Here is a 12,262-nt window from a genome sequence, read left to right as displayed (position 1 = left end):
CAAAAACATTAAAAAGCTTATTGACCCAAACTTTTGGTAGTGTATTTACAGTTTAATACAGTTAAGTTTATATATAGTATAGTTTATTTATATAGTTTTAATTATAGTTCCGCTGGTAACTTTAATAATTTTAATAAATCCAGTTTAACTCATCAACCTATTATCAGATGTCTCACATGTTTAAAGATACAGATTTCACTCTCGCAAACTCAAAAACATTATCAAAATGTATACAAAAGAGCATTCAATTACTGTAAATTATTTATAGAGACCTGTTACACCTGTTTTTCATAAACAAAATCTGGATTTATTCATTTTTTACAATCACGTCAGAGTAAAACATACATATTATAGATCAAGTTACCTCTCACATTAGCAGTTGACCAATCATATCAATGAAGAAAACAAGTATTACTTAATGCCTGAAAGGTTCAGTGTTCTGTTTAAAGGGACAGAAACGTTAGAGAGTGTGTTTGTGTGTGTGTGTAGGAAACAAGAACTACTGAAAAGTGTTTTCTTTTTCTTTTCTTTTTTTTTCAAATACAGTCCAGTAGAAACAAATGTGGAGAAAGGAGAATGAGATTTTCAAACAGCATATACAACCTGTGAAGATGCGAGGGAAAAGTAAATGTATAAAATTCTGCTTAAATTGTGAACTCCAGTTCTGTCCATTAGAATGATGAATCAATGTTATGACAAGTGGCCTAAACAATCTCTTAGGTCCACCGTTGTACCGTAAACACATGGTCAGTGTGCTCTAGCTATGTCAGTAAGGCAGAGGAGTGCTGTATTCCCTACAACCCCCTCCATGCTGTCTGTTACCTGAACTGCATGTCATATAAAGCTAGATCCTGTCCCATAAACTGCATGCATAGATACTAACGTAAAGATCATGCATCAATGCTCGTCTCAATGACTTCTCCTGTTTACTCGATTCTTCAAAATAGTGGCAAGTCTGTACATGGCTGAGGTTAAGGTCACGTGTGAGACAACACCGATCGAATGATCAGACGGGATCAATAATGATCTCTATGGGGTGATGAAAGGCATTCATTTTAAGGTCATAACCTGGTGAAAGATCATAGTCTTAAAGGGATAGTTCACCCAAAAATGACAATTCTGACATCATTTACTCACCCTCATGTTGCTTCAAATGTGCATGGCTTTAATAGGGTCCATGTTGCTATTTTGAATAGCATGAGAAATGTGTGTGTTCCACAGAAGAAAGTCATGCAGAGACCAAAATTACAGAATTTTAAAGAGAACTATTATGCCTTTTTACAGAGCCTTGATTTTGTTTTCAGGCTCAAGGTTTCCATGCTTGAGTGTTCCTTATTTTTCACATATTCTCCATTGTTGCAGCTCCTCTCTTCCCAGTCTGTCAGTAATACCCTTAGTTCCTGTCTCTATGAAGCCCCTCCTTCTGAAAAGCACAATGTGCTCTGATTGGTCGGCTGGATCAGCGTGTTGTGATTAGTCAACCGCTTTGTGCATATTTGGAGAAATCTCACTCACCTTACCATAAGCGCCAGTTTCAACACACCACTAACTAACTCAACCTGGCCCCGCCCCTTTATTTTACATATAGACGGGAATTATTTAAATGAGGAATATTGTGAGGCGTTCGTTCCCGGAAGAAAACTCGAGACTACAATGGAGGCGTTTCAGGGAGTTGTTACACTGATATAGAGAATAACTCCCGCTGGAGGGACTTTGTAACTTTGCAGAGCTTTTTCATGCTCAAACAGTAACATCACACACTAAAGAAAGTTAATTTAAGTATAAACATAATAAGGCCTCATATATTTTTGAGTGAATTATCCCTTTAAATCTCAACTAATCGCGAGTCATATTACAGACTTCTTTTGACCCACTTCTTGAACTGATGCACATGCAGAATGAGGAGATCGGAGAGAACTAACCCCACGAAATTAAACAAACTTGCCTGAACTACTCAAACTATTAACATGCACTTTAACGCTGGCTATTTAATCAAAGAATATTCTTATTTATTTGATGTTCTTGGGTTTTGTTTTTTTTTGCACGGTGGGCTTCTGAGAGATGACGCAGTGGCTGGGTGCTGTCAGAAGAGAGGAGCCCAACAAGCCGAAGTCATGTGGGAAGGAAACCTGAGGGCCTCACGTTTTCAAGTTCCTTCCTTCCTGAAAAGCCAAGAGGAATGACAGGAGATGACGCTTTGGTGGAAATACCGTCCATCATGCTGTTCTTTACAGCAATCTGTGATGCCGTTTTCTCGAAGGACATGTCAATGTGATGAATGAAGGAAGAGTACTGGATGCAGTACATTCATTAGAAGCTCAGCGACTTCTTGTTGCACGAGGAGTCTATTGCATCGGGCCAAAGTTTAAGGCCGAGAAGGAGAGTCCGGAAAATCAAATTCAGTTCACAATGCCCTGATTTCTTAGAAAAAAAGACAGAGAGAAAAATAGATCTGCTCTGGGGGTCTATTGATTATCAAAACCTCAACAAAACCAAGAAACAATATTGGCACAGAGACTTCCAAAACAGAAAAATACCATCAATAAAAGGTAAAAGGAGCTTGAGAGGGGACAGTTTTGTCGCAGTCAAGTTATTCGTCCCCTCCTATTTTGGAAGACTGATAAAAAGAGATGGTCTCGGCTAAAACTCTGCCATCCAAATGTTCAACACACAACCTCAATAATGTCTCGTGAGGAAACTTTCCTGAATCAGGTGGAATATAATAAAAAGAAGAGAGACTGTTACTACAGGCACATTAAAATAAAAACGCCGCGGGCATTGTGAAATGCAAGAGCTTAGTTTGCGAGGCATAGTCTAGAAAAGTAGGCCAGAAGCCACAATCCACTGTGCAAAGGAAGAACCCAAGCAAGAGACAGCAGTTGTTTGGAGGAACTGTGCAAGGTTAGTGTAGGGATGGTTTGTCTGCTCTCCGGGGGTCATTCCATGTTGCCACTGTCCGACTGTGAGATATTAAGGGTGTTTGCTGAGGGGAACAGGTCATGGTGATCAGTCGGACTGTGGTAGTCAGAGGTCAGGTCTGGTTCCAGCAGGGACGACAGGGTGAAGTGGGACGAGCCCTTTTTCAGGCACTGGGAGTAGAAGTTTAGTAGCAGGTCCATCTTATTTTCGATGGACTGCACCTGAGGAGGGAAAAAAGAGATTGTAGTCAAAATATAGAGCTATTTTATGTATGTTCAGGAATATTATTGTGAATATAATGATTATCTGTTATGTGAAGCGCAATGGGCTACAGACAAGGAAGAACTTTACAGATAAAGTTCACACTGCAAATCTTAGTGCTCAATTCTGATTTATTGCTTAGATTCGATTTTTTTGTTTGGCTGTACACATTATTTTTTTTAATGTGGCCAATATCAGATTTGAGTGTGAGCTGATCACGGTCTACTACTGATTACTGTCATACAGACGTAAATATGAAATCAGCATTTAATGCATTTGTTATAATAATATATAATATTTTAGTAATTTAATGAGTTTGTGCGAAAGCTAGTGATGGGAGAAACAAAGCTTTTCAAAGCTTTGAATCAGTTGCTTGGCAAAATGATTCACTGTTTCGAATCGTTTGAAACACCACACGCTTGGTGACGCCTGCTGGTGGAAACTGTGCAAATGCACTAAACACATGCATAAAAACAGCTTTACAAACACATAAAAATTGTTTTTAATTGTATAAAAAAAATACATGACAGACAGATAGATAGATAAATAGATAGATTGATAGACAAACAATAGATGGTTAGATAGATAGATAGATAGATAGATAGATAGATAGATAGATAGATAGATAGATAGATAGATAGATAGATAGATAGATAGATAGATAGATCAAAGCTCACCTGCTTCTCCACTTTCATCACTCGTCCCATCATGCTTAATTCATCCATCTGTTCCAGTTCAGGAGGAGTTTTCTCTCCTTTTTCAGACCTCACCTTTTTATCTGACGAAATGGCGCCACGACCCACGATCTGATCCACCCTTTAAAGAAGAAGAAACCAACGTGACTCATTAGGAAATGCTTTGGTGTTGAGATGAGAAGCTGACAGTGGGAACGATGGCTTGTCTGATCAAACCTCATCTGCAGGCTCTTGATTCGGCCCAGCATGTCGAGGTGTCCCGCCGAATACTGCTCAATCACATCCTTCACATCGTACGGCCGCAGGGTTTCCTTAAACTTCCTCTTGGCCACCAGGAATTTCAGAATCCTACATTCACACGAGACACAGAAGCATGTCAGAATGACCCAGAATACAGGCATTACAGGAAAAGATAAAACAGGAATACTGCATACAAAAGCAAACAGCTGTGAAGCGAGTCACAAGATTAATGAGTGTAACAAGATTAATTACAGAGAGGGGCGTTATCAATTACACGAGTGGCTCTTCCCCACCTCACGCCTGGTCATTATTCTGAAGATGACTCCTTCTTTACACAGAGGGAAAGTGTGTGTACTATATCTGTGGTGTGATGTAACGTAATCTCCAAGGAACCAGGAGAAAAGGGATTTTTTTCCCCCAGTGTTTGAAGCAGAAGACAAATGACATTGTTGATTTATGCCTTAATGTGTATACGCCGTGGAAGAAAATGATTTAGAAAGCGAAGAAAAAAGACATTTGGAAAAATCTATTGTATATGAAATTATGTATTATTTCCTAATTAAGCTCCCCTCCTTTTTTACCATCTCATCTGAAACTCACTAAAATGTCAGGTTTAAAATAAAATTATAAACAATCGGCTTTGTATGCACACTAATTTTCACATGCATTAGGAGCGATTGCATTTAGTAGTGATTTATTTAAATGAATGTTTTAAATTTTTCAGGCATAGAAATATCACCTTTATCACCATAAATACACGAAGCCAACTTGGCATTTTGTTATGATGGAATTATTTTATTTTTTAAAATAATTAAATTTACTGTTTTATTACACAATTTTAAATGGGTGTTCCCAATCTCATACATTCTGCCCAATTGTGTTTTTAAAGCAACTTAAAAAAATAAAATAAAAAATAAATAAATAATATCTATCTATCTATCTTACTTTTCCCTTAAAAGCTATAAGATGTTTACTTTTATTTTTATACAATTTACATTCATTTACACTCAGTTGCACAGTTATACTCTTTGAAAATTCACAGAATTTTCCCAAAACACAATGAATAATTTGAAAACCAATCAAGAACAAATTCCAAACATTTCCAAAATAATAGATCTAATGTTCCACATGTGACGTCAGGAGAGGAAGTTGTCTTGACCCTGTTATTTTCTTTAAAATTCAGCAGGTCAGCGGCATCTCTTCAATTAGATTAAAGAAGCAAAACATTTCTGGATTAAACACAATTAAACACATTATTTAGGGTCCTATTCAGATAAGCAGGATAGCAGCTGAAAACACACCAGACATCAGTGTGTGAGCGGAGCGGAGATGCCCTTGAGCACCAGTGCTTCAGTTTTCACCTAAAGTGTTTTTTCCCCCAGTTGTTAGTCAGAGACATGTTAACTCTCTCTAAATTGGCATTGATCCCTTTTTCCATCGTCTCAGTGCACTATCAAGCCCCGCTGACTCAACAGAAAACTGAACATGTCCACTCAAACTCGGCTGATTATTTATCACAGCGAAGAGGATATCCTGTCTTTAGTATACAGGCGTTTTATGTTTAATAAGCTTCCGTTATGGAGAGTTTCCGTTCTCAGAATACAACCAGGACAATTGCCCTTCCTTATCCTTTTGATTCATTAGCAGCCAGCAGGGGGAGAACCGAGCTCGGACAAAAGTCTTTAACTTGCGCTGGTAAATTCTACACACAGTGGAGGACTTGATTTTTTCAGAGAGAGCCATTGTTTTGCAGGAACAGCTTGCGTGTGCAACAGCAAATGTTGAGGTGTGCATCTCTGCCCGGGTGATGGTGCAGTTTCAGAAGAAGAAGAAGTCCACAGCTGGTCCACAGCACACACAAACCTCCCACACAGAACAAACACGTTTCTTGATGACTCTAGAGTTTGGGCTCTTTGCTGTCTGTATATATTTCCTCCCCCCCCCCGTCTTTTAATTTTGCAGGTAGCTGCATATTTTGTCAGGGCGGGTCTCAGGTGTGGATAAAAGAGGGGGTAAGGAAAAAGAGAAGGAGAGAGGGAAAGGAAAAAAAGAAATCCCATTTATTTCCATCCTCCAAGGGTTTCCTTAAAATGCTGACTCGCTCACTCGATGGCAGTGCACTGTATGGCTGTATCATTACATGGTCAGCTTTAGAATACCCCGGTCCACAGATGCATTTGAGATGGGATCTCTAAGAATAGCTGCATGAACAGATATCCGCTTCACTTTATCTGAGGCAGGGATAAATGCTAAAGAACATCCAAAACATGCAGAAATCTTCAAATTAATTATTTTGAGGATTGAAAATCTTTTTACTGATCAAGCTGACCTAGTTCAATCCTCAGTCCTTTAAACATTTTGCAAGGTGTGCTCTCATTAAACAGGATAAAAAAATATATATATATATAAAAAATAAATAAAAATAAAAATAATATACATATATAATTACATTATGAACTGTGCAGAAGGTAATTCAAAGTTTATTTAAGGGAAATCTGGTTTTAAAATCATTTTAGTGATCAAGCAGACCTAATTCAGGGCAGTCCTTTAAAAGCTTTGCCAGGTGGGATCTCCCAAAACCAGGAGACAATAAATAAAATATAAAATAAAACAAAACAAAATAAAATGTTAAACTGTGCAGAAGGTAATTCGAGGTTTATTTGAGCGAGATCAGTTTTTTAGAGCATTGCAGATTGTTCTGTCCTAAGCCTGAATAGCACACACTACACAGCAGAACACTGATGAACTGTGGGTCTTCCACAAAAGTGAAACCTCAGCATTGTGGTGAAGCTAAAATTTGCCTGTTCATTTAGGACATCAATCTTATAGAGGGCTCTTATGTAAAAGGCAGAAGCTTCTCGCCCAGATAACAGGAAATGATGCACCTGTGAACGTGTGGAGCTCTGCCTTGAGGATCTGTTGGGCCAATGTGACCTAATCACCCATTGTGTACTGGTCAGGAGGAAAGGCTTCAGTACGGGTGACATTCACAGGTGCGATATGTGCACGGTGCATCACATGTTTCATGCACATTTACATATGGGTGATTCTTCAAATAGATGCACTTTTTCTCTGAAATCCTAAAAAAATGAAACCTCTTCAAGTTGTGTTTGTATTATGTTAAAACATTTATCTCATGTCCTGATCATGACCTCAGTCAGACTTTAATGCGTGACTATGTTTGTGACGCGATGACATGCAATGATATTTTAATTTTGTGCATGTGCAATTATGCATTTGGTGTTTTTATCCAAAGTGACTTAGATTGAATTCAATGCAATTGCTGTTTCTAGTGCCATTCTGTACTATCTGAGCTACAGGAATCTGCAGGACATATTGTACGTGAAAATAAGAAAATATTATTATTATTAATAATACTAATATTAGGCAAGAGTGCACAGTAGAAATTCTCTCATTTAAAATGAATTACAGAAGTGATTATTTTTTTCATTATTTTTTTTAATGTAATATTGTAGTGTTTATTATAAATGATTTATCCATGCACATCATTATTTTTTTAAATGAATGTGATTTTTGCACTGGTGTGAGGGCGGGACAATAATCCCTCCTCTCCAGCAACCTGTCACTCACATGACATCACAGGAATTTACAAACCATCCAATCAAGCTCACAATAGGGGAGGAAAGAGAATCATTTCATGTAGACTTTAAACAATTCTAAAAGATATTTTAATAGGGAAATATAACATACTTTATATATAATAATAGTAATACTCTTGAAATTTGAGAGAAAAAAAAATAGACCCAGTTTAAAGCTACTATAATCTAACTTTTCAAACCAGAATGATTGTTTATTTATTAAGCTATTTTTATTTAAAATCTTCCTAGTGAACAACAATGTCCCCTATTTGAAGAATCACCCAATGAAAATCCTTTGCTGACTGAACTGCACTGACCAATCAGAGAGAGGCCACTCACTTCTCAGTAAGAACTTGATCATATTTTTAGAACATCTTGTATTACTTTCTGCTTGTTTAAGCAAGAAGTAGGAACCACAACTGAAGGTTGCCATGCCCTCTTTAAGTCTAACCCCGCTTTGTCTCCATAACGGTCATCTGATGTAATTGCACAGTGAAAAGGTCATGGCTGACGGAGCAGATTCTATACTGAGGTCCCTTTAGCAAAAGACCAACCGTTCATTTAAACTGAACGGCATGCATGGTGACATTATCTGAGAGTACTTGGTCTTTTAAGTGAACTATAGGAGTCTGCAGAGCCGTGTGGTGGTGGACTCACCTAACCGCTCGAATCAGGGTCTTCACTGCTGGAATCACATCCTCCATGGCAACATCACAGTAAGACTTGTCCTCTGTGTGCTCTTCTCCAACTCCCTCCACTACGAGAGATCAATCCGTAATGAGAGGAGGAAAACGTACACTACCGGTCAATGGTTTGGGGGTTTTAATTTTGTTTTTTTTTGTTTTTTTTTTAATATTTTTTATTCAGACCGGATGCATTAGATTGATCAAAAGTGTCATTGAAGTGCAGCATTTTCAAATAAAAGCTGTTCTTTTGAACTTTCTATTTATTAAAGAATCTTGAAAAAAGTATCACCGTTTCCAGCACGACTGTTTTCAACGTTGATAATAAGAAATGTTTCTTGAGCAGCAAATCAGCAATGATTTCTGAAGGATCATGTGACACTGAAGACTGGAGTAATGACGCTGAAAATTCAGCTTTATCATCACAGGAATAAATTACACTTTATAATATATAAAAATAGAACAATTCTTTTAAATTGTAAAAATATTCCAAATATCACTGTTTTACTGTATTTTTGGTCAAATGGACACTTTTCACACTTCCGGGGCTCTCAGAAGTGGAAGTCATCACAGTTACAGTAGTGAATGGGAGACGAAAGTAATTATATTTTTTGCATTTCCATTTGCTCGAAGTGCTTTGGAGTGTGTAGCTTTTCATTTCTTAAACAACCATGTAGGAAGACACATCATGGCCATATTGACCAATAATGTATGCATCTGAAGATGGAAATAAATGTTGTGATGTTATTTCAATAAAGAATTTTTGGTCAAGATCTTGTATTGTCATTGCAAGAGTCCAGCCCTCTGTAAAGTCTCCTCCAGCACATCCCAGAGACGTTCAATGAATTTAAAGGGGTCATATAATGGTACATGCACTTTTACAAGTTGATTGTAGGCTACTGAAATGTGTGTTGGCAGTGCCTGTACACAACCATCATAAAGTGATAAAAATCCATCCAGTGTTTTTTTTTTTAATCTTCTTATATGTTTCCTCCCATCTCAAATCAAGCTGTTCGATTTTGTGACGTCACAAAATCGACGCCCCTCCCACTATGGTTGATTGACAGCAGCGTTTCAACACAGACCCGCCCTCGCCCCCTCGTGAGTGAGCTGTCAATCATAGCACGCGCCGACGCGCGTTCATTGTTGATAGCTGGAGCGCTGAGTAAAATGGCGTCGGTCTAAGCGATTGTGGTGTTCTGTTCTTGGGTGCAATAACGAACACAACATCATATTGATGTTCCTAAATCCGTACAGCTGAAGACGCAGTGGCTGAGTTTGTTTTCGAAGGGAATATTCCCCACTATCAGCGTCAATGCTTTCATGTTTGCGCGAATCATTTCACACACCAGACTGCTTTACAAACGAGGATCAGTAAAAATATGGTTATTTGCTAAGAAGCTGCTCCTGAAAAAAGGATCGGTACCAACTATTCGTGTTCCTGCTGCACCTCCAGAAGAAGTGAAGTGAGTGTAACGTTTTATTAACCTTTATATTAATAATTATATTAATCTTTGCAAATCGCTTGCTGCACGCTTCACAATGAATGCGACTATTTTTACACTCAGGGTACATTACGGCATGTTTTCTATGTACGACGTTATCAATATAATTCATAATCCCACGTTTATAATGAACGACGCGTTATGGTTATTGTGTTACAAACACAATAGGGCGGGGTGAGCAAAGCTCATTATCATTTAAAGACACATGCACTTAAACGGCGTCCCGAAAACAGAGCTGTTTTTGACCAGGTAAAATGAGTGTTTTCTTACAATACTAATGAGAATTTTCAATTAAAGTATATTACAAACTTTTAATTTAGACCCTAAATAATCATATTAGCTTGTACAAAAATGACATTATATGACCCCTTTAAAGACTCAGAGGAGCCAATTCATGAGTGTAAATTAGTCTTCATGCTCCTCCCAACCATCCTTTTCATGGTCTTCCTACATGGTTGTTTAAGAAATGAAAAGCTACACACTTCTCCATCAGCTAGGGTTAGAAGAACTGTTGCCAAACATATAACATGATAATAATCACTGCAATAAAGATCCAATCATAGACTCTTAAGCATTTGCTTATATAAATCCAAACAGCGCCTTTTTTTTTGGCTGGGCAGTGTGTATTAATTTTTTTGAAAATGAAAATATGAAAAGCTTTACTAGATTTGCGATGCTGATAACTGTGGAAACGACAGTCTGTGAACTGAAAAGGGTCCATAAATGCAGCCTTGGTATCGACCCCAAACTTTTGAACAGTAGTTTATGTACGTATATGCGTATGTGTCTGTATGGAGGTGAACATGTCGACAGAGGTATCTACCATCTGCAGCGGGCCGTGGTTTTAGGCGGAGAGAGGTTCGGAATCGAGTCCGATCATTGAAGCTCCAGCTTTTCTGGACCTTGCCGGGGCTGGTGGCTTCAGGAATGTTCTCCGTGCTGGGCGAGCGCCGTACATTACCTGGGGGCAAAGGAGAAGCCTTGCTCCGGATAGCCTGAGACGAGCGGGAATTGTTCATCCTAATGCGGTCACGGAAGCCCATCTTCCCACTGGCGAGAGAATTAGAGGAATGATCTGAGTCGGTGACAAACAAGGAAATTAATCAATCTTCTCATTAGCACTGCCTTGATTTTCTGTATAAGACTTTTTCCTACTTGTTCCATAATGTGAAAGAGACTATGTTTGCTTATGTAAGAGGACATATCAACATAGACAAACAGACAGAAGGGTTAGGAAACACACATCGATCTATCTACAGGTGGTTAGTTTAATTTACATGATAACGCTGACACAACAAAGGAAAATGGTTAGTCAAAGACATATGTTGCCCTGTGTGAGCATCACATAATTTCAAAGACATTTGGATTCATATTTAAATAGTTAAGAAGCGCAATTTCTTGAGCTGAATGGGGCGTGACAGTGTATAAATCGTGCCATCAAAAGGAGCAACTGGAGAAATGCAAGAGCACTCTTTGAATCCATGGTACCACGCACAAGCATGCTAAAGAATGTATTTTTTTAGCCGAAACTACAAACAAAATCCACTTAACTTTATTTAAAATGATGACATTTCAAATAATTGATTACAACATGCCACAAAGTAAGATGTTCTACACTCCTAATAGCAGTCATCATTGAAATACTGTTTCAATCATGCACATAGAGGTCACAAACCTCATGCACCCTTTGTCAAAGAGCATAATTTTGAAACTCAATCTACATCCGATTACTTTTAGCATGCTAACACATGCTTAAACACATTAAAGGATCTGAAGATCTCAGTCGAAACACGACTCGTACATGCAAACCTCCCCTACAAAATGTCTGACCTTCAGAATTCTTGATATCCCTGCATTCAAATGTTACAACATGCCATACGTTATTTAGCCTCTCAAGAATAACCGTAAAGTATAACTGACATGCATATCAGAATAAACCATGATGGTTTCAGTAACACCCGACCGCATGGTTTATCTTTGCCCTGTGAGCACATGCAGGCCTCATCTGTGTGCATTCGGCACAGATACACAGTCCTCTGTTCTCTGATCAGCCTCTCACAGATAAGGGCAGCGGATCACTGAGATTATTGAGCTAGTGCAGCCTTCACGTTAGGAATATACTGATGAATGCCTCGTCAGAGAAGGCATCTATGAATGAGTCGAGCTGCACTGGATCAGTAAGGCTCAGAGAGATTCAGGCATCACGGATCGAGCCCAGTGTGCACAGGCACATCACACATGGATACCTCTGCTTACTGCCAGTATGAATCCGGAAGAAACCCCTCTTTTTAGATACGAGCTGACTGAAGAGACACACAAGGGAGAGGGAGGGATCCGTGAGGGGTTGTGAGGGTTAGTCG

General features: G+C 38.5%; 1 protein-coding gene across 2 annotated transcripts in view; it reads right to left on the bottom strand.

The window, feature by feature from the left end:
- Nucleotides 1-289: 289 nt before the first annotated feature.
- Nucleotides 290-12,262, bottom strand: part of kcnq4 (potassium voltage-gated channel subfamily Q member 4) — a 56,236-nt gene continuing 44,263 nt past the window's right edge. For both annotated transcript variants that reach the window (XM_081376993.1, XM_081376992.1), the window contains 5 exons: nt 10,726-10,952; nt 8,372-8,471; nt 4,092-4,223; nt 3,858-3,996; nt 290-3,140 (listed from right to left, as the gene is read on the bottom strand). In XM_081376993.1, coding sequence (XP_081233119.1) covers nt 2,937-3,140; nt 3,858-3,996; nt 4,092-4,223; nt 8,372-8,471; nt 10,726-10,952 — 802 coding nt within the window. In that variant the 3' untranslated portion in view covers nt 290-2,936. The remainder of the gene's footprint in view (nt 3,141-3,857; nt 3,997-4,091; nt 4,224-8,371; nt 8,472-10,725; nt 10,953-12,262) is intronic.

Source organism: Scardinius erythrophthalmus (assembly GCF_964197995.2).
Source record: "Scardinius erythrophthalmus genome assembly, chromosome: 10".
Classification (NCBI taxonomy): Eukaryota; Metazoa; Chordata; class Actinopteri; order Cypriniformes; family Leuciscidae; genus Scardinius; species Scardinius erythrophthalmus.
The sequence above is the reverse complement of the archived record's forward strand: the minus strand, read 5'-3'. Positions and strand labels throughout refer to the sequence as shown.